General features: G+C 42.1%; 1 protein-coding gene across 3 annotated transcripts in view; it reads left to right on the top strand.

Annotated features, from left to right (window-relative positions):
• E2F6 (E2F transcription factor 6) overlaps nucleotides 1–21433 on the top strand; it is a 315197-nt gene that overhangs the window by 6685 nt on the left and 287079 nt on the right. For 2 of the 3 annotated variants that reach the window (XM_075861102.1, XM_075861104.1), the window contains exons 4-7: nucleotides 747–905; nucleotides 7560–7674; nucleotides 8388–8535; nucleotides 11132–11891. In XM_075861102.1, the coding sequence (XP_075717217.1) occupies nucleotides 747–905; nucleotides 7560–7674; nucleotides 8388–8535; nucleotides 11132–11136 (427 nt within the window). In that variant the 3' untranslated portion in view covers nucleotides 11137–11891. Of the gene's footprint in view, nucleotides 1–746; nucleotides 906–7559; nucleotides 7675–8387; nucleotides 8536–11131; nucleotides 11892–21433 lie in introns of those variants that run through there. The other variant, XM_075861103.1, reaches the window with a different exon arrangement.

Genomic DNA, 21433 nt, shown 5'->3' on the forward strand with positions numbered 1-21433 from the left:
TACACCGAGCTTTAGTGAATATTTAGACTCCTGAATAGCTTTTTGTTTTGTTAGATCTAGATGGATCCAAAATTCTGAGCTGATTATTATCTTAGTGTTTTATTGCAGTTGGCGTTCCAAATCCTGTGCATAGATAGTTATATGATAAAATGCTGACTACCTGCAGCCACCACTAGAGGGAGCTTATTGCGTACAGTTTTGGACCTGTTTACATCAGCATCGGGTTCCGTTTGGAGTTTCCGTTCATCCATTCTGTCAGATGAACAGCAAGCCGAATAGAAACTCTAGCTTCCGTTTTCATTGCCATTGATTTCAATGGTAATGCTTCAGTTTCCGTTCCGTAAAGTTTCCTTTTGTTTTTATGGAAACAATAGCGTAGTCTACTACGCCATTGTTTCTGTGAAAAAAAACCTGAAACCTTACGGAACAGAAACCAACTGAAACGGAAGCGTTACCGTTGAAATCAATGGAGGCTATAGTTTCCGTTCTGCTTTCCGTTCCTCTGACGGAATAGATGAACGGAAACCCCAAACGAAACCACATGCTGATGTGAACAGGGCCTTAGACAGCATAGTCAGTTTGTAAGGCTGAAAAAATAGACCTATACATGTTCAGCCTATTATCCTGCAATGTTGATCCAGAGGAAAGCAAATGAACCTAAACCCGACATGATGAAACAATGTAAACATTCACTTTGTTTTAAATGGATCAGAAAACGTGTCTCCTGTTTTTGTGTTTCATTCTAGGGGGACAGACCTGAACCACACAGGCACTGAGATCCCACTACAACAACGGATACGCAATGATATCAGCGATTTATCCGCTATGGAGGAGGCGCTGGATGAACTTATCCGGGATTGTGCTCACCAGTTATTCCGACTCACAGAGGACCGGACTAACAGGAAATATCCTTTTGTTGTATGTGACCGTATTATAAATGGGCAGTAGTGTCGATCATGGAAACTCTGCATTGGCTTTAAAAATTGTTTACTTCATGTTAAAATAATATTATTCCTTTTATTTTAAAGAAGTCTGTATGAAGGTCAGTGTCCAGTTAAGGTCTTACACGCTATCTATAGGTCCGTAACTATGTGCCGTTTGCAACTTTTTATTTCTGCTCCATTATGATACTCCACTTATTGTCGGGGGAGGTCTCTAATAAAAGGGGGTTGTTCAAACCAGGCAATCCCTTTTAAACATTCAATATACATCAAAAATTGTCAAACCGTTGCCCCTGACTGTTACAGCAGAGTATTTGTGTTTGACTGTAAGGAACAAGATGCTTACATATACGGCCTCGCTGATAGGATAGACTTACTTAAAGTGTAGCTAAACATTTAACAAACTTCTGACATGTCATAGTGACATATCAGAAGTTTTGATTGGTGGGGGCCTGAGCATTGAGACCCCCACCAATCGCTAAAACGACACCGCTGAAGCGCTTGTGTGAGCATCAGCCGCTTAGTTTCTGTTTCGCTTTTTCCAGAAATGAATGTATCGAAGGACGGGCTCATAGACTTTCTATTGAGTCCGTCCTCTGACATTGATTTTCGGAAAAAGCTGAACAGAAACGAAGCAGCTGATGCTCACACAAGCGCTTCAGCTGCGTCGTTTTAGCGATTGGTGGGGGTCTCAATGCTCAGGCCCCCACCAATCAAAACTTCTGATATGTCACTATGACATGTCAGAAGTTTGTTAAATGTTTAGCTACACTTTAAGATAAAATAAGATCACTCCGTTGGTATTACCTGGAGTCTTATGAAAAACTGCAGATACCTCAATATTATTTCACGTTTAAAAGGGTTGGCCAGGAATACATTTTATTTCTATTTTTAACCTAAGGTGACCTGTACCATTCACTTTCTAAGATCATGTCTTTTTATTTTTAGAACGGTTACTTCTAATTAACGGTCACGTGACCACATCCAGAGTAAACTTCATTTCCTGTGACGTTCTGTGTCTTATCTCAGCCAGCACTTCCGGCTGAAAAGAGGCACGGCGCGTCCTCAACTAGGTTTACAGGCTGTTGGCTGGGCGGATGTTTCAGAGCCCCCGCCTCTGGTCCCACTGCCCGTAAACATAGTTGATGACGTGGCGTGCCTCTGCAAGCGGGAAGTTCTGGCTGAGTAAAGACACGGAGCGTCGTATCTCAGAGTACACGCCCCCTCCTCCTCCTGTCTCCTCGTTCACGCCCCTTCTCTCTCGGAGTTCCTTCACTGCCTGGCTGCAGTGTGGACGATGAGAGAAGAGGAGGGGGTGTGTACGAATAGAGATGGGGCAGCCAAGCACTGAGGGGACTATGAAGGAGAGGTGTGGACGACGAGATGTCAGGGGCTTCCCCAGAGCCGGAGTGCGAGAGCAGAGCGCTAGTATAGGCTCCACTCCGGGACTCTGCGGAAGCCTCTGACATCACTACTACTCTTTTGGAGTTCCCTCACTGCCTGGCCGCCACGTCTCTCCTCGTACACACCCCCTCCTCGTCTCCATTACCCACGCTGGGTTAGATAAATACATGGATGATAGGGGGTTAGATAAATACAGGGATGATGGGGGTTATATACAGGAATAATGGGGTCGTCATCCCTGCATATAACCCCGTCATTCCTGCATAGGATTTTTGGGGTTATACACAGGGATGATGGGGGTTATATAATCCCCCATCTTCCCTGTGTATTAGCCCTCACCCCTGTGTGATAGTGCAGGGAGCAGGGAATGACTGTGAACATAGAGGGGCGTGGCAGTATGCAAATTTCTGAGACGGGGTGGGGTTGTAAGCCGTCTCCTCAGATGCAGCAAGGGATCATGGGTATTGTGGGTTACAAGACAGGAACAGAAGCAAAGGATGTAAACAAACAGGAGCTGTGGCTATTTGGATGAAACAGAAACTGGTCAGAAGGTTAGTAGGGGTTTTAGGGAAAGCAAAACCAAGGCAGGGGGGGACACATTTTAGAAAATATTTTTCCCTGGCCATCCCCTTTTTAAGTTGTGCCTAAAGACAAACTGGTCTCTGCTTTATCTATACATGTCATCTACCCTCAAGGATGTTCTATTTTCATTCCACTATATCCTATCACATGCTTTCTGTTTGAATTTTTTTTTTATTAAAGGGTAACTAAACTTTCAAAAGACTTCTGACATGTCAAAGTGACGTCAGAAGTTTTGAACTGTGGGGGTCCGAGCACTGAGACCCCTACAGATCGCTAAAACGAAGCGGCAGAAGTGCGCGAGTGAGCGCTGAGCCGTTTCATTTCTTATCTGCTTTTCTCGGAAAGCCGAGCAATTAGTGTACTTGGCCTTCTGAGAAAAGCCAATCAGAAACTAACCGGCTCAGCGGTCACCCGAGCGCTTCCGCAGCTTAATTTTAGCAATCGGTGGGGGTCTCCGTGCTCGTACCCCCACCAATCAAAGCTTCTGACATCACTATGACGTGTCAGGTTATTTGAAAGTCTAGTTACCATTTAACCCATTGAGTACCCATCTCATTTTGGCCTTGAGGACCAGACCCATTTTTTTCAAATCTGACATGTGTCACTTTATGTGGTAATAACTCCGGAATGCTTTTACCTATCCAATTGATTCTGAGATTGTTTTCTCGTGACATATTGTACTTTAGTTTAGTGCAAAAATTTGGTCGATAAATTCATTGCTTATTTGTGAAAAACACCAACATTTAGCGAAAATATGAAGAAATTATGATTTTTCCAATTTTAAATGTATCTGCTTGTAAAACAGATGGTAATACCACACAAAATAGTTACCAATTAACATCTCCCATATGTCTACTTTATGTTTGCATCGTTTTTTGAACATCCTTTTATTTTTCTATGACCTCACAAGGCTTAGAACTTTAGCAGCAATTTCTCATATTTTTAAGAAAATTTAAAAAAGCGATATTTATTTTTTTATTTTTTTTATTTTTTTTCAGCGACGAGTTCAGTTCTGAAGTGGTTTTGAGTGCCCTATATATTAGAAACCCCCATAAAACACCCCATTTTGAAAACTGCACCCCTCAAAGTATCCAAAACAGCATTCAGAAAGTGTTTCAACCCTTTAGGCGTTTTACAGGAATTGAAGGAAAGTAGAGCTGAAATTTTCAAATTTCATTTTTTTTTTTACAAAATTCATATGTAATACATTTTTTTCTGTACCACAGAAGGTTTTACCTGAGAAACGCAACTCAATATTTATTGCCCAGATTCTGCAGTTTTTAGAAATATCCCACATGTGGCCCTAGTGTGCTAATGGACTGAAACACCGGCCTCAGAAGCAAAGGAGCACCTAGTGGATTTTGGGGCCTCCTTTTTTCAGAATATATTTTAGGCACCATGTCAGGTTTGAAGAGGTCTTGTGGTGCCAAAACAGTGGAAACCCCCAAAAGTGACCCCCATTTTTTAAACTACACCCCTCAGGGAATTTATCTAGGGGTATAGTTAGCATTTTGACCCCACAGGTATTTTGCTATATTTATTGGAGTTAGTCTGTGAAAATGAAAATCTACTTTTTTTCTGGAAAAACGTAAAAATTTCTAATTTTTGCAAGAAATAAAGGAGAGAAAGCACCCCAACATTTGTAAAGCAATTTCTCGCGATTACGGAAATACCCCACATGTGGTAATAAACTGCTGTTTGGACCCACAGCAGGGCTCAGAAGGGAAGGACCCCCATTTGGATTTTGGAGCTCTGATTTTACTGGAATGGTTTTCAGTGCCGTGTCACGTTTGCAACGCCCTGGAGGGACCTAAACAGTGGAATCCCCCCAAAAGTGACCCCATTTTGGAAACTATACCCCTCAAGGAATTTTTCTAGTGGTATAGTTATCATTTTGACCCCACAGGTTTTTTGCTGAATTTATTGGAATTAGTCTGTGAAGATGAAAAGAGACTTTTTTTTGGAAAAAACACAGAATTTTCTAATTTTTATAAGGAATAAAGGAGAAAAAGCACCTCAACATTTGTAAAGCAATTTCTCCTGATTACGGAAATACCCCATTATGTGGTAATAAACTGCTGTTTGGACCCATGGCAGGGCTCAGAAGGGACGGAGCACCATTTGGATTTTGCAGCTCAGATTTTGCTGAATTGGTTTCTGGGGGCCATGTCGCATTTGCAGAGTCCCTGAAGTACCAGTACAGTAGAAATTCCCCAGATGTGATCCCAATTTGGATACTATACCCCTGAAAGAATTAAATTAGAGGTGTAGTGAGCATTTTCAGCCCTCAGGTGTTTTATAGATTTTATTAGAATTGGGCCGTGAAAATGAAAACATTTTTTTTTCCCAATAACCTGTAGCTTTAGCTCAGAATTTTTCATTTCCACAAGGAATACAGGAGAAAAGACACCCCAAAATGTGTTACACAATTTCTCCTGATTACGGAAATACCCCATATGTGGTTGTAAACGGCTATTTGGACATACGGCAAGGGTCTAAACGGAAAAAGTGCAATTTAGTTTTTGGAGTGGAGATTTTACAAAATTTGTTTTTGACGCCATGTTGCATTGCGCTGAGGTACGAGTACAGTGAAAACTCCCGAGAAGTGACCCCATTTAGGAAACTACACCCCTCAAGGAATTCATCTAGAAGTGTAGTGAGTATTTTAACCCCCAAAGGTTTTGCAGAAATTAGTGCACAGTGGATGTTGCAGATTGAAAATTGACATTTTCCACATATATGCTATTTCAGTGCCCAATGCGTTGGGCCCAGCTTGTACCACTGGAGACATACGCCCCATAAATTGTTAAGCGGTTCTCCAGAGTACGGTAATACCCCATATGTGGTCATAAACCGCTGTTTGGGCACACTGCCAGGCCCAGAAGGAGCGCCATTTGGCTTTTGGAGCGCAGATTTTGCTTGGTAGTAGTTGTGTTTAGTGTTTTACTGGTGTTTCAGTTTATAATGTGGGGGCATATGTAATCTGTGCGGAGTACATACATTTTTTGCGTGACACATTGTAGTTTTCATTGGTACCATGTTTGGCTACGCGCGACTTTTTGATCACTTTTTATTCCATTTTTTTGGAAACAACGTGACCAAAAAAGGAAATTCTGCCATTGTTTTTTATGGTTTTTTTTTTACGGTGTTCACCGTGCGGGATAAATAATATGATATTTTTTTAAGTCAGGCCAATACGAACGCGGCGATACCTATTATGTCTAGTTTTTGTCTTTTTTTTCATTTTTTTTCTAATTATAAAGGGCTTGATCAGGGAAACAAGGCGATTATTGTTTTTATTACGTAAAACTTGTATTTATTTATTTATCTAAAACTTTTTTTTTTTTTTTTCACTTTTTATTTTACACATACTAGGGGACTGGAAGATCTGATCTTCTGATCCCCTGCACAATACACTGCACTACTGTATGTACTGATGTAGTGCAGTGTATTGTAACTGTCACTTTACAACTGACAGTTGAGCCTATTACGTCCTGCCTTGGGCAGGACCTAATAGGCTCCCGTACCTGGCAACCAGGAAGCCGTTGCTAGGCTTCCTGGTTGCCATTGCAACCATCAGAACCCCGCGATTTTTCGCGGGGGGGGGGCAATGGGGTGCAGAGGGAGCCCCCTCCCTCTGTATCAATCACTTAAATGCCGCTGTCGCTATTGACAGCGGCATTTAAGGGGTTAAACTACAGCGATCGGAGAGGACAGTGATCGCTGTAGTTGCAGTGGGATGTCGGCTGTATATTACAGCCGACATCCGATGAAGATGGAGCGAGCACAGCTCCTGTGCCCGCTTCATCCTCAGGGCGTTACTATACGCCCATTTTCGGGAAGGGGTTAATAAAAATAGTGTTTTTTTTTTTTTTACACCGCTTTCTCTGATCTCCTCACGGATCTCACAGAAGTGAGGAGATCAGAGAAAGTGACAGGAGCTTTCTCCTGCAGACGACGTCACAGACGGCTGTGATTGGTCAGTCTTCAGAGACTGACCAATCACAGCAATCGCCGGCATTGGGGACTGCTAATTGGTCCCCAGGCCGGTGGGAGAGACGGTTAGCTGTCAATGACAGCTGCCGCCGCTGTTCTGTCACTATGTGATTTCACATAGTGACAGTTTATTCCTGCGCCGTAATAGTACGTCGAAGGTACGCTGGAATAAGCGGCCAGCGACGTACTATTACGTCGAAGGTACGCAAGGGGTTAAATCTTTAAGTATAACCATTGAATGAAGAGTAGATGGCGACAAGCTATTCGGATACAGAAATTCATGAAAACAACAATACTGAGAAAGTGGGGGGGGGGTGCCAAGAGGATTCCGGCAACGGACGGTCAAGCTCTAGGTGGCATTTGTAGACCCAGTAGCTGCTCAGATGACATGAAGAAAGGTAAAGGAAGTACACACATAAAGTACTAGGCTAAAATAATGACCGACCCTAAAATCCAACTTGAACATTACTGAGAGTCACAAAACAGGCCGTGTCAGAGGTTCTGGGCTGGGGATGTGGGAGATTGCTCTTTTGTCATGTAGGCTTTCCAATTCCTATCACATGCTTTCATTACTTGTGTATAATGTCAATACAAGAATACGTTAATTACAAGTTCATCGTCCTTAACATGGGAAACATTTGCCTATGTAACATACCAGGACCTGCACCGTATTGATGATTATCACGAGCAGATCGTTATTGCTGTAAAGGCTCCAGAAGAAACCAAACTGGAGGTGCCAACCCCCAATGAGGTGAGCAGAAAATGTGTTCAGCCGACTTCTGCCATGAGAGATTATTCTACACCCAAATGCAGCCATTTATATATTAACACACTGTTCTGAGCTAGTCTGCCGAATATAACCCGGTCATCCAAGGCTTGAATTGCTCTTGGGTAGATTTAGGACAGCGGTAACACTCGCCATACACTTACGGTAGACTGTCCTGAACGCGATCTCCCACGAAACCCCATAAACATAGGAGAGGTGGGGATAAGTGTCAGCTAGGCGCTGATCTCACAGGGAACAAAGGATCGGGCATATTAAAATATAGACTGCCCCCATACACAGTAGATTATTGGCGGATTCCTGTTGAAATGGGCGGCATCTGCCAACTATTGCCTAGTGTGTATGACCAGTTTAAGATGACTATAAACATTCATGGACTCGTGACTGGACCAGATTTGGTGACAGTCTTATGTCTATAGACTCTGTCAGGCAACCCTGGGAGCACATCGGTATAAACCTCATTGGGGGCAGCTGGCTTGTTTCAAAGGTAGCCGGACATGGCAGTGCCACATGGGAAGTGACTCCGCTCCTCACGACAACCCATTCTCCTGCTGATGTTTGTCAATTAGAAGAGGTACGCGCATACTTTTGGCTGCGTTCTGTATATACCATAAAGTTTATTTAATTAGAATTTTTTTTTTCTTTGTGCTGTAAAATTCTCCTCTGTAAATGTTTTGTAGGACTGCATTGAAATCCATATCAAGAGCACAAAAGGGCCAATAGACGTGTTCCTGTGTGAAGTAGAGCAGGAAAATACAGACCAGAAGTCATTCGAGAAATTAACAAAGACTGTTAAGATGGAGCCGGAGCCGATTCTTATAGATGACGGTAATTGTATGAAGAATGAAGTCCTTTCTGTAGATGTTCTTATCTGTAAGCGTTTTTGTGTCATCACCAGGATTGCGCTATTACCAAACCTAAACTGTGCCCTATAAAGCGATACCACATATGTATTACCTTTACAGCAGCTCCCGAATATTCCTCTATTATGAGAACTGCCCCATTTATGAGTGGGAGACATCAAGTAATGGAGCAGGGAAGCCAAAGTAACATCACCCTAAGGCCGGGTTCCCACATAGCGCAAACGCTGCGGATTTACGCAACGGCATTCTGTGCAGACATTCCGCAGCATTTACTGTAGCAGCAAAGTGGATGAGATATCGAAAATCTCATGCCCGCGCTGCAGGAAAAAAACGCAGCGTAAACGTTAATAAATTGACCAGCGGTGTCCGTTTATGCTGCGTTTTTGATTTTCTGCTTAGAGGTTTCCCCATTTTAATTCAATGGGGATACAAATCCTGCAACAGAAAGCAAAGTTCTACGGCTTATTCACAGCGATTTACGCCGCAAAAATCGCAACTACGGAAAAAAATACCCAGAAGTCAGTTTCTTCGTCCAGTACGACCTCCTGGGATGACGTTGCATCCCGTGTGACCACTGCAGCCAATCACGGGCTGTAGAGGCGGTCACATGGAATGAAACATCCTCCCAGGAGGTCGTACTGGATTACGTCAGAGGATCGGCCCCCTGGGATGACGTTACATCCCATGTGATTGCCGCTGCAGCAGTCGCATGGGCTTCAGCGTCATCTAGGGAGACCGGACTGCACAGGTGGGACGCGTCGCCATAACGGCCTAGGTAAGTATGAGCGGCTTTTACCAGCCAAAGGGGGCTTTCACAAAATCATAAATTATAACCTATTTACAGGATAGGTGATAATTTTCTGATCGTTGGGGTCCCACCAATCATAAGAACGGGTCTTGACTGTTTTTTTTCCTCAATGCACCCCCCCCGCAGTGAGGAGAATCTTTAATGGAGAGACAGCCGAGCATGCGCTGCCGCACCATTCACTGTCTATGAGAATGACAGAAAAAGCTCTCATTCTCATAGACACTGAATAGTGTCAGCACGCATGCTCTACCGCTGCTCCGTTCAAAGTCGGGCTGGGTGATTATCACCTAAATCAAAATTGCGATTAATTGAACATGTGACCTCAATTTACGATTAACAAACAATTTTTTAGGCCACGCCCCCATTTGCTTGAGACATGCCCCCAAATTAATATATATCCTCTGAGCCTGCTGTATACTACTGTATATAATATATACAGACCCCACACAGTATAATGTCTCTATAGCTGCCCCCCACACATATAATGCCTGCACAAAGCCCCAATAGTGCCTAATAAAATACATACTCATCTAACCCTGTTCCAGCAATGAGTGGAGGAGCTCCCCCTGCTCCTGTGTGGCTCGCTGCTGCCTCGCACCTGTCTGAGGACGCAGATACAGTTGAAACGGGGAAAAAACAAACTGCACAAGATGTCTGTTATCTGCACTGAATTTCGCTTTGTTTTTTTTTTTGTTTTTTATGGATTGCCCAGCTCTAATTCAATGTCCTCCTCCCTGCGGCAGAGCAGTGGGGGGGGGGGGCATGTTCGGGACACCGTTCTTACAATCGGTGTGCTCCCCAGAGATGAGAACATTTACACCTATCCTGTAGATGGGTATACAGCACAACTTTTAAAAACTGAACGTGCAGTATGCAAATTACCCGTCCGGAGTCATCTGGGCGTTGCCGCTATCAGGAAGAGTCAGACAGTCTGGTCCGTAATGACTCCCATCACCCAAACTGTGCTACCTCCTATGTGCCGGGAGTACAGCAGAACGGCAGCGGCGCCGTGAAGTGAGATGTGCTGTCCTCGGCTCCATTCACTGCACCGATCAATCATTTCCATACTGCGCACACCATTTTTAAAATAGATTTTATTGAATGTCCTGCATCATGTCAAATCTATACAGGGGCCTCTTTGGAAACGTAGGCACGTCATGTATGATGTCATAATGGCGGTTTAGGGTGATGAAAAGACCTGACTGGTTCCCTTTGACTGCCCAAACTGAAATATCACAAAATCTTCCACTTTCACTCAGGAACCTGTTCTCTCTGATCAGTCTTATTGCAGTTTTGTGTTGGAAACCAGCGCCGGATAACCAGTCTTTTGGGATTTTTAGATTATCGGGTGATAGATTATAGGAGTTTTTTTTAATTGTTTCTGAAGTGGCTACACGCACACCTGTTCCTAATCTCTTCTGTCCTATAAATAAGGCTCCATGCTGCGCCTCCCACGCAGTCTGTAGAATACGATGCAGACGCGCAGATTTATTGCATTTAGTTGCTCCGTGGACATCACTCCGCAATATGTTCTGTGTAATGATTTCTCCTATGAGACAAATGGAAGACGGCTTGAGGAACATCTGCTCGCAGCAGATAGTAGGAATATTGAACGTGGGAAAACCTCAGATAAGTAATTCCAGGCTGATGGCTCATAAATCTGGATTAATAACATGACTGGGCATCTAGTAACGTCGTCGTCTCTTATTTTTTTACATGGTGACTGAGTTTAGTGTCTCGTTTTATTTTTCAGACTGATGTGAGTGTTTGTCGATGGTGTCAGACTAATGCGACTGTTGACCAATGTGTTACACAGACTCTCTGGAAAAGATCCCTGGATTCACTGGCCACTAATCCGCTCAGCCCACACCATCCGGGTCTCACGATTGCCAAAAACTGTAGGAAATCACTTTTCTTCTGTCTCCTCAAAGAAGATCTAGTGTTTTTTTTTTTCTTTACTGGGAGTCCGGAGGGGCAGTAACTGTCTGGGACGCCGTGTGTTCACAGCGCTCTACTGGCGTAGGGACCTCCTCATTGTAAATGTCTGCCAATGTTCTTGGCTCTCAGACCCGAGGAATAAAAATGATAAAACTGCTATTTTTTATTTTTTTTTATTTTTTTCCCCCAGACGTAACTGCTGATGAGCGTTTTATAGTCATGAATAACTGGGGCAGCGACTGATACAGGGGTCAGTTGTACCTGCTGCAAGATCACGGGACAAGAGTGTCTCCACAATCATGAACTGTTCAGGGGGACGTTCCGCGAGGAAATGATATGTATTAGGATGTCAGGATAATTATACTGGATGGAAGGCGCATTCCCCATGATGCTCTTGGGTATACTATACCTTACATATAACAGCAGCAGCGGTTAATCACGTTCTGGGTTTTTAAAGTGTGTGTAAATATATTTATCTTATTTTCTATAAATCTCTCAGTAATAATGCTGCGTGTTAGTAAACACTAAGTGTTAATTCTATTGTGTAACATTTTGATATCCTGTTCAATAAATGACTTTAGGAAAAAAATTATATTGTTATTTTTGGGAAAGCTGGGTATGAGATTCCATTAAAGAGGTACACCCAGCTCCATGATAGATGTGGGTCACCTGACTCCCGTTTCACTCGGTGAGGCGGCCACTGGCCGGAGATTCCATGTGGGAACAGGTGAAGTGGAGGCTCTGCGTTCGTGTGCGGCTCTCTTAATTCTGTTCTATGGGAGTTACACTCTCGGTTGTTTCTGTAATTTCCATAGAAATAGAAAGAAGAGACCCGCGCACATCTGTGGCTCCCTCTTCCCTTGACCCGGCCTGGAATCTGAGGCTGCTGCGCCAGGCAAAATGAGGGTCGAGTGGCCTTTCTTCTCTGTATAGGTGCGGGTCCCGCATCTATCAGACATTTATGACATCCTGTTGACATTCCATAAATGTCTGCGTTCGGAATAAACCTTTAGGTGTGTCACCCAGTTCACTTGGAAGAGTCGGACCTCGGCATCCCAGAGCAGAAGAGGGTGTAGTCTGAGGTAATCTGCGCATGTGCAGTACTGCCAATTAGACCGGTGAAACGTCAAGGGTGTACTGTGCACGCGCTAATTATGAAGCAGAGCCGCGTACGTTTAGGAACCTACGGGGTCAGGCGTGTACTCTGCTATTGCACTTTCTGGCCCCTGTCAATCAATGAAAGTAGGGAGGGATGGACTGGGTAAAGAAGACCACATTTTGGAGCAATAGTGACGCTCTCGTTTTTCTCTGCAAAGGAGGCACTCGTGTGAAAAAGGTAATAAAGGTTAGATTCAGGTGAGCCTATGCTATATTACTCTGTTGCTAGTTTGACAGGTATATTTCTGGTGACACTTCCTTCAACAAAAAATTTTCATCCTAATATGCAACTCTGCTCTCTACTCACTGAAATGTCTCAACAAGGAGATGAACAACCGGAGCAGGTAAAAAAGAGGTGAAATCCTCAACACCACAAAAAACAGACTAAATGATGGTTTAAAAGCGATTATACTAATAAAACCGTTTATAAATGGCAGAAAATAAAAGTACATTATGAGATGCCACAAGCTGAAGTTAATATGAAGGGTAAAGAGGTACAGCAACATGCTAATGTCCCTAAACGGGTATGACTATCCTTACAAACACGCAAATTCCAACTACAGGAGAAACTGGAATAGGTACAATAATTCCAGTCCGTATGACTATAGACTTAGACGAAGGCCTGACCTGCATTCGGATCGACGTCCATATAATCATTATTTTGAAAATAGACAGCGATATGGGCACTTTGAGAGATCACAAGGAGGTCATCACCATGGTGCCCCCTATCACTCTAGAACATTTGCTCCTGTCAAACAGCGATTTTATAATGACCACAGATTTGGTGATGAACCCCAATTTTCTCCACAACCACCAGCAAGAGAATTTTTTTTCCCCCTTTAGAGGATAGAAATCATAGTAATCAAAAAAAAATTCCCCACCAATTAATGAAATCGCAGAACTATCCTTGAATAGTATGAGGCTCTGTGCAGTAAGTAGATACTTCTACAGCCTCCCATCGAGTCTGCACGTTCTGTGTAGTTTACGATGTTGCTTCCGGGTATGTCAGCTGATGGCTGGGAGTCACATGGTCGAGCGTCACGGATGTGGTGGGCGAGTGGGATTGGCTGGTTCGTAGTATGCCGCCGAAGCCAGGGGGAGGAGTATCCAGTTCATAGTAACTCAGAGTCCCGTAGTGAAGCATGCCGCTGACATCTATGCGTGCATGCTTCCGTGTTGTGCAGTAGAATATCTGCTGCTGAAGAAATATCGCTGGCATCCTGGCCAGAGTGACCAAGCTACAGACCCCCTGATGATAAGTATAGAAACGCGTAGGGTCGGGTTAAGTGAGGGAATTTTGCGTAGGGGGCAGTGGCATTGTTGTGTATCCTTAAAGGGAATGTGTTGCCAGAAAAACATGTTGTTTTTTTTTTTAATTAAGCATTTAGTGTGTAGGTGATTAAACATTGTTCAAATTTTTTTTATTTTTTTTCACGAGTCAGGAAATATTATAAATTAGATTCTAATTTATAATATTTTCCATTGCTGGTCACTAGATGGAGCTATTCCCAAAATTGCAGCATTGCATGTGGTAAAGCAACCACATTGCTTTATGCTGCAAAATTGGGTAAAAAGCCCTCGCTCTAGTGAGCTCTCAGCATCCCCCCCTCCTTTATCCTGGCTAGTGCCGGGATAAACGAGGGGTTTGAACGGTCTAACCTCCTACACTGTGTGTCGCCATTTTTTGAGCTAACACACAGTGTAGAAGGTTAACATACAATAGTAAACGTACACAAACACGAACATACATTGAAATCTCTTACCTGCTCCTGCCGCCGCGGCTCCCTCCGGCCCGTCCGCTCCGTCTGCTGCCGCTGGTCCAAGTGCACAAGTCCGGAAGCCGCGACCGGAAGTAGTAATCTTACTGTCTGGCCGCGACTTCCGGTCCACAGGAAAATGGTGCCGGATGGCGCCAATTTCAAATTGGACTGTGTGGGAGCGGCGCATGCGCAGTTCCCACACAGACGGCGTACACAGAAGTGGATGGGACGGGAGCCGTTCGCAGTCCCTATGGGACTGTGGCTGCCGTATTCCATGTCTGTATGTGTCGTTAATCGACACATACAGAAATGGAACAAAAAATGGCAGCCCCCATAGGGAAGAAAAAGTGTAAAAATAAGAAAAAGTAAAACACAAACACACAAATATAAACGTTTTTAATAAAGCACTAACATCTTTAACATATTAAAAATAAATTTGTGATGACACTGTTCCTTTAACATCAGGAGATTTAGATGCGGTTAACTGCAGGCTCCGGTGTGTTTTAGGGTCTAAACCACTGTCACACCAATGTTTAAACGCTGATTCCATATTTTGATATCTCTGTTTATATACCCAGTCATAGAGGGTTCGCAAACGAATTAGGACTTGGAGTATTTGTTTAATACGTTTTTAAATACACGGTTGGGCTTTTCACAGTGGTGATTGTACCCCTGTTTTGAGATAGCTATGAAATAAAAATTATACATTTTACTCATTTATCACTTCAGTGAATTTACAATTTTTCATATTTGTGGGAGCGCAATATATATCGTTTAAATACAGTGAATTAAAAGACAGGGTCACACCAGGAAAAAGAAAATTAGAAGACAAAGAAGGAAAAAAGATGGAAAACAATATGCCCCTGAAAAAGTCAAAGGAAGTCTAAATACAGTGGGTGTCTTTAATCTAAGTGACAAAATACTAGCAGAGGCACTACAAAGTCCTAAAAAAGGGATTACATTTGCTCCCACCCAATGCCTTAATAAATGTAACACTTTTGTAGATGTACATAAATGTATTCGTTCATTGAACATAAAAAAATTATTTTCTGCAAATAAAGATATAGGACAAAAAGAGTATTATACCCATTGCAGATCAGATAGATCCCTTTTTTCACACAAGTTTGAGAGAAAAGTCTGCATTTATGCCAACTATTGGTAATAATCATTATATAGAGACTTTTAAAAAAAAAAAAATGATACTCCATAAATTAGATGGCATATCATGGGAAAATATAAGCGAAAATAATCTTACCTTTGATGAGAAAATGGCACTTAAAGATTTAAAAAAAGATAAAAATATAATTATAAAATCAGCAGACAAAGATAGTCATACTAAATTTGACAGATTATAATACTGAGATGATGAGGTTATTATCAGATGAAAATACATATAAAAAATTAAAGAACAATCCAGTAGAAATATATAAAAAAAAAATAATTAAACTGTCTCTTAACAGAGGCTAACAGCTCAGGCATATTAAATAAAAAAAGAATTTCAATACCTGAACATTAAATACCCCAAAGCTCCGGTGATATATTATTTACCCAAAATACATAAAAACAAAGTACATCCACCAGGACGCCCAATTGTTGCAGGCATAGATTCCGTAACAAGTCGCATATCTGGATATATCGATTCATTTCTACAGAAGTTTGTAATAAATGGGAAGTCGTACCTCAGAGATTCCACTCATCTCATAAATGAATTAAAGGACTTAAATGTTAATGACAAAACCATTCTCTGCACATGTGACGTACAGACCTTATACACTTGCATACCACATAATTTGGGTATAGATGCAATACAAAACATATTTAATGCAGATAATGAGATGAAAATAGAACAAAAAGATTTCATCTTAAGGCTTTTATCAGACGAACGGGAAATACGTCCGTGCAACGCGCGTGTTTTTCACGCGCGTTGCACGGACCTATATTAGTCTATGGGGCCGTGCAGACATGTGCGTGATTTTTACTCAGCGTGAGTCCACTGAAAAAAGTCACGACATGTCCGTTCTTTGGGCGTTTTGCGCGAATCACGCACCCATTGAAGTCAATGGGTGCGTGAAAACCACGCATGTCGCACGGAAGCACTTCCGTGCGAACAGCGTGATTCGCGCAACAGCTGACAAAAGGATGAATGAAAACAGAAAAGCACCACGTGCTTTTCTGTTTACAAACATCCAAATGGAGTGTCATAATGATGGCGGCTGCGCAAAAAGCACGCAGCCGCGCATCATATAATGCTGCCACACGGAGCTGTTAAGTGGCTTTTGCGCACGCAAAACGCCGCGTTTTTGCGTGCGCAAAAACGCCACGCTCGTGTGAATCCAGCCTAAAATTGATAAAATTTGGTCTGGAAAAAAATAATTTTTGGTACGATTCTCTATTATTTACAGATTGGAGGCACTGCGATGGGAGCTAAATCCGCTCCCAGCTATACCAATTTATATCTAACAGTTTGGGAAGATGACCATATATATTCAAATAAAAATGTATTTTCAAAGTCTATTAAAATATACAAACACTATATAGACGATATTTTCATCATTTGGGAAGGAAGCGAGGATGAATTGGTGTCATTTATCAAATACATGAATATAAATACTAAAATTCTAAAATTTACCTCGGAACATTGCTATAAAAAAAATCAGTTTTTTGGATCCGGAAGTCTTTGTAGATGGAAATAAATTGAACACCAAAAATTTCTTTAAAAAAACGGATTGCAATAGTTACATTGAATATACTAGCTGCCATTATAAACCATGGCTTAATAACATCCCTAAAGGACAGTTTAAAAGAATAAAAAAGAACTGCACTAATCCAACAGATTTTCATATTCAGTCTGATATTATCCGATCACGTCTCAAGGAAAGGAATTCTAGTCCTGAAATTGTCAACTCTGCATTAAAAGAGGTTGAAGAAGAATCTGATTGCAATGGGGGAGAATCCGATACCCAGAAAAAAGAAAATAAAAGAAAGGGAGATTTTATGCATGTCCCTTTTATTACTTCCTTTTCTTCAGGGGCAGTAAAAATTAAAAATATTCTTAAACAAAATTGGCATATTATAAAAAGTGATCCTGTAATAGGACCATTGTTACCATCAGACCCGATTGTCATTTATCGTAGAGCTAAAAACATTAAGGACACATTAACAAATAGCTATATAAAATCTAGCAAGGGAGCAATTATTTGTAAATGCAAGGCATGTAAAGAAGTTGGCTACAACAAAGTGAAAGGCGTATTCAAAACATTCACTATTTCCAACATGACCAAAGAATTTAACATGGAAAATTGTATTACCTGTGAGGGTATGTTCACACGAGGGCGTCCGTAACGGCTGAAATTACGGGGATGTTTCAGCCTGAAAACATCCCCGTAATTTCAGCCGTATCGGCATGTGCAGGCGCTTGAACGCCGCGTCCATTACGGACGTAATTGGCGCTGCTATTCATTGGAGTCAGTGAATAACGGCTCCAATTATGGCCAAAGAAGTGACAGGTCACTTCTTTGACGCGGGCGTCTATTTACGCGCCGTCATTTGACAGCGGCGCATAAATTACGCCTCGTGTGAACAGACAAACATCTGCCCATTGCTTTCAATGGGCAGATGTTTGTCAACGCTATTGAGGCGCTATTTTCGGACGTAATTCGGGGCAAAAATGCCCGAATTACGTCCGTAATTAGTGCGTGTGAACATACCCTGACACTAAAGGAGTCATATACATGCTAGTCTGTCCGTGTGGACTTATGTATGTGGGAAGAACTGCTAGAAAACTGAAAACACGATTAGCTGAGCATTGCAACAACATTGGGAAAGGAAAAATTGACCATAGCGTATCCGCACACTATGCAAAGTTTCATAACAAAAATCCTAATGGAACAAAATTCTATGGAGTTGAATCTGTTGAAAATCATTGGCGTGGTGATAATTATATATAAAAAAATGAGCCAAAGAGAATCCTATTGGATCTATCAATTAAAAACACTATGCCCTTTGGGATTAAACTTGGACTTTGAATTATTTGTTTTCTTTAAATCACAGCTCTAATTACATCTACATCAATTTTTTCTTTTTTGTAGCCACCTTCTAACCAAAAAAGAAAATAAAAAGGGTGTTTTACCCACATGTATAAGATGTAAGATTGGTATATAATATTGTAAGATAAACACATAATGGTGTAATAACCTATATTTCTAAATTGTCATTTCTATAAGGGGGATCATTGTGATTTATTTAACCGAGCATAGTCATTCATATAGGTGGAAGGAATGTGGGGATCATCATGGAAAATGCATCGTATTGGTTGTACTTCTATGTAGTTTTTTGTATATGTCTTGGAGAGATTGAACCTCATTCACACAGCTTTTAGTTAAGTAGCATAGACGAGTCATGCAATTAGATCTCATTATGCTGCAGCGCAGTTTCACAACAAATAATGAGGTTTTTTTATTCAATTTATTCATAAACTACACTTATTGTGTGTGATTTTATTTTTCATGTCATTTTATCATTGTTGTTTTTAAAATTGGCTGTTTTATATACATAAGCAATTTAAAACTGTTGTATGTTAAGAAGACTGACAGCTATTTAAACACATGTATGGTACACACCCATATGCCCCAGAGGAAGCCAGAAGGGCGAAACCCAGGGTCGGGTTGCATTATTTGGCGTGTTACAAGAGCTTATCTTATGCTTTTATCTATATCTATTTTTGTAAGTATGGAATAAACTTGTGGAATTTGTAGTTTCTAAAAGGTAGTGCACTATCTCCTTTTTCTCCCTTGTTGGAGATTTAGAACATCAAGTGCGAGGATCTACACAGCAAGCAGTTGCATTTCTGAAGTTTCATTTCTGTGTGGAACCACAAGTACCAGCGAGATATACACACAAGTGGAAATTTGGATCGTTTTTTTCTGCATGCTAGCTGGGGGAAGGTCAAACCCTTGATGGACACTTCACATTTTTTTTCATCCTGTCTGGAGCACATCTCCTGTTTACACGGGGAGATGTGCTACCGACAAGCAACCATTTTTCTGGCTACACAAAAAAATGTGATCGGTTGACCGCTGAGCGTTTGGCTGCACTGTTTACACAGGGCACATTGGCCTGTGTAAAAGGGCTATAATGTTGTCTGATGATGTGATGGCTGAGAAGTGATCTCTACAGAACAGGAAGGGTCAGTCTATTGTGAGGCTCAGTGGCGAGAGTGCAAAATTTCAGGATTATTTTATAATCTAGATAATAGCTACTATGCATCCACTGTATATACAAGCATTCGACACCATGATGGTGCCCATGCGATACGCTTTTTCCTGGGGATGAGCAACTGGGACAGCCAAGTTTGTGATTTGGTTGTCGAACTAGTGGAATATATTCTTACTCACAACCTGTTTGTTTTAAAGGATGTATTTTATTTACAAAAGCAAGGCACTGTCATAGGTGCGGCGTGCGCACCGTCGTATGCGAATCTGTTTCTCGGATTCTGGGAGAGGCGGGTTCTGCATGGCGACGGTGCCCACGCCGCCGACCATGTGCAGTGCTGGATACGCTCTATTGATGACGTGTTCATCATCTGGCAAGGCACAGAAGCACAGCTGATTAGGTTTATGCAACCGCTGAATGTTAACACTCTGAACATCAAACTTACTTACATCCAGAAAATCCACCCTCTGTTTATCAAAGATGTGTCTATTGAGGTTGATGAGGAGGGAGCACTGCAGACGGACGTCTTCAGGAAGGAGACGTCGGTGAACTCCCTCCTACATGCCACCTCAGCACATGTACATTCTACTGTCAGGGCTGTCCCAGTTGGTCAGTTCCTTAGGATGAAGCGGATCTGCTCATCCGAGACAAAATTTGAGAACCAGTCAAGGGACCTAAAAGATAGATTCCTAGAGAGGGGTTACAGTCGGAGGTGTATCAAACGGGTATAGTCGAGCTAAAACAACTGAACGTAAACACTTGTTACACCACTCAGGAACTAAAAAGAAGGACTTGGCCAACAATAAGATTAGATTTATTTCCACTTTTAATAACCAGCGGCAAACAATGAGATCTATATTGCAAAAACATTGGCCAATCGGGCAGATGGAACCCACTCTGGTGACAGCCCTACCGGCCAATCCTCAAATGACGGCCAGGAGGAGTAAAAACCTCAGACATGCTGGTCCAGAGTCATTATATACCGAAACAGTTGAACCCCTGCTCAGTAATGGGTCCAGTTCAGGGCTGGTATCCATGTGCTGACTGCGTGGCATGTGTTAATATATCACGGACAACTTTTTTTTTTCTTTACTCTATCAGTAATCGACGTTGTTTCAAAATTCTGCACTATATTTCGTGTAGTACCACTCTTGTCGTTTATTACGCGACATGTGGTTGCCCCAAGGTATATGTAGGTTTAACATCTAGACAACTCAGAATCCACATTCGTGAACACGTATGGGATATTATTGCCGCAAAAGAGATCAAGGACTTAACATTATTGAAAACTATCCCCAAACATTTCAAACTACATAGTGGGTGTGATCCCAAAACGTTCTTGGCATGGGGTATAGACAGAGTGTATTGTGGTGTCAGAGGAGAAGTTGCAAGGATGATGCTTGCACAAAAGGAGTTTAGGTGGATTGTCACTCTGGGCACTATGACCCCACTTGGTCTCAATGAGAAATTGAGCTTTGCTGCCTTCTTTATAAGGCGTTTTCTGCCTTTTTAAATTAAAGTTTTATTTGTCTTATTGGTTGTTATATGTTATTAATTGTTTGCTTTGTGTTCATGTCCAGATTCTGGCAGAGGATACTTGTATAGTCTGATCTTTGGGTGTCTGCGAGGCTGCATCAATAACGTGGGATGATCAGACAATTGTCTGATCAACTATCAATATGTCAGAGAGAAATAAGGCTGGGTTCATTGAAGGAGGAAAATCTGCCTCAAAATTCCATTTGGAATTTTGAGACCGATTTTGCTCTGCCTGCACGCCGATTTTCGTGGCGTTTTTCGCCCGTGGCCATTGAGCGCTACGGGCATAAAAAAAACGCTGCGAAATACGCATTCTCTGCCTCACATTGATGTGTCACTGGGAGGTCAGAGGCGTAAACGCCCGAAGATAGGACATGTCCCTTCTTTTTCCCGCAAGACTGTTTTTCCGCTCGCGGGAAAAAAATTCCACCGCTTATGTATATAAAACAGCC

This window comes from Rhinoderma darwinii, chromosome 4 (genome assembly GCF_050947455.1).
Source record: "Rhinoderma darwinii isolate aRhiDar2 chromosome 4, aRhiDar2.hap1, whole genome shotgun sequence".
NCBI lineage: Eukaryota > Metazoa > Chordata > Amphibia > Anura > Rhinodermatidae > Rhinoderma > Rhinoderma darwinii.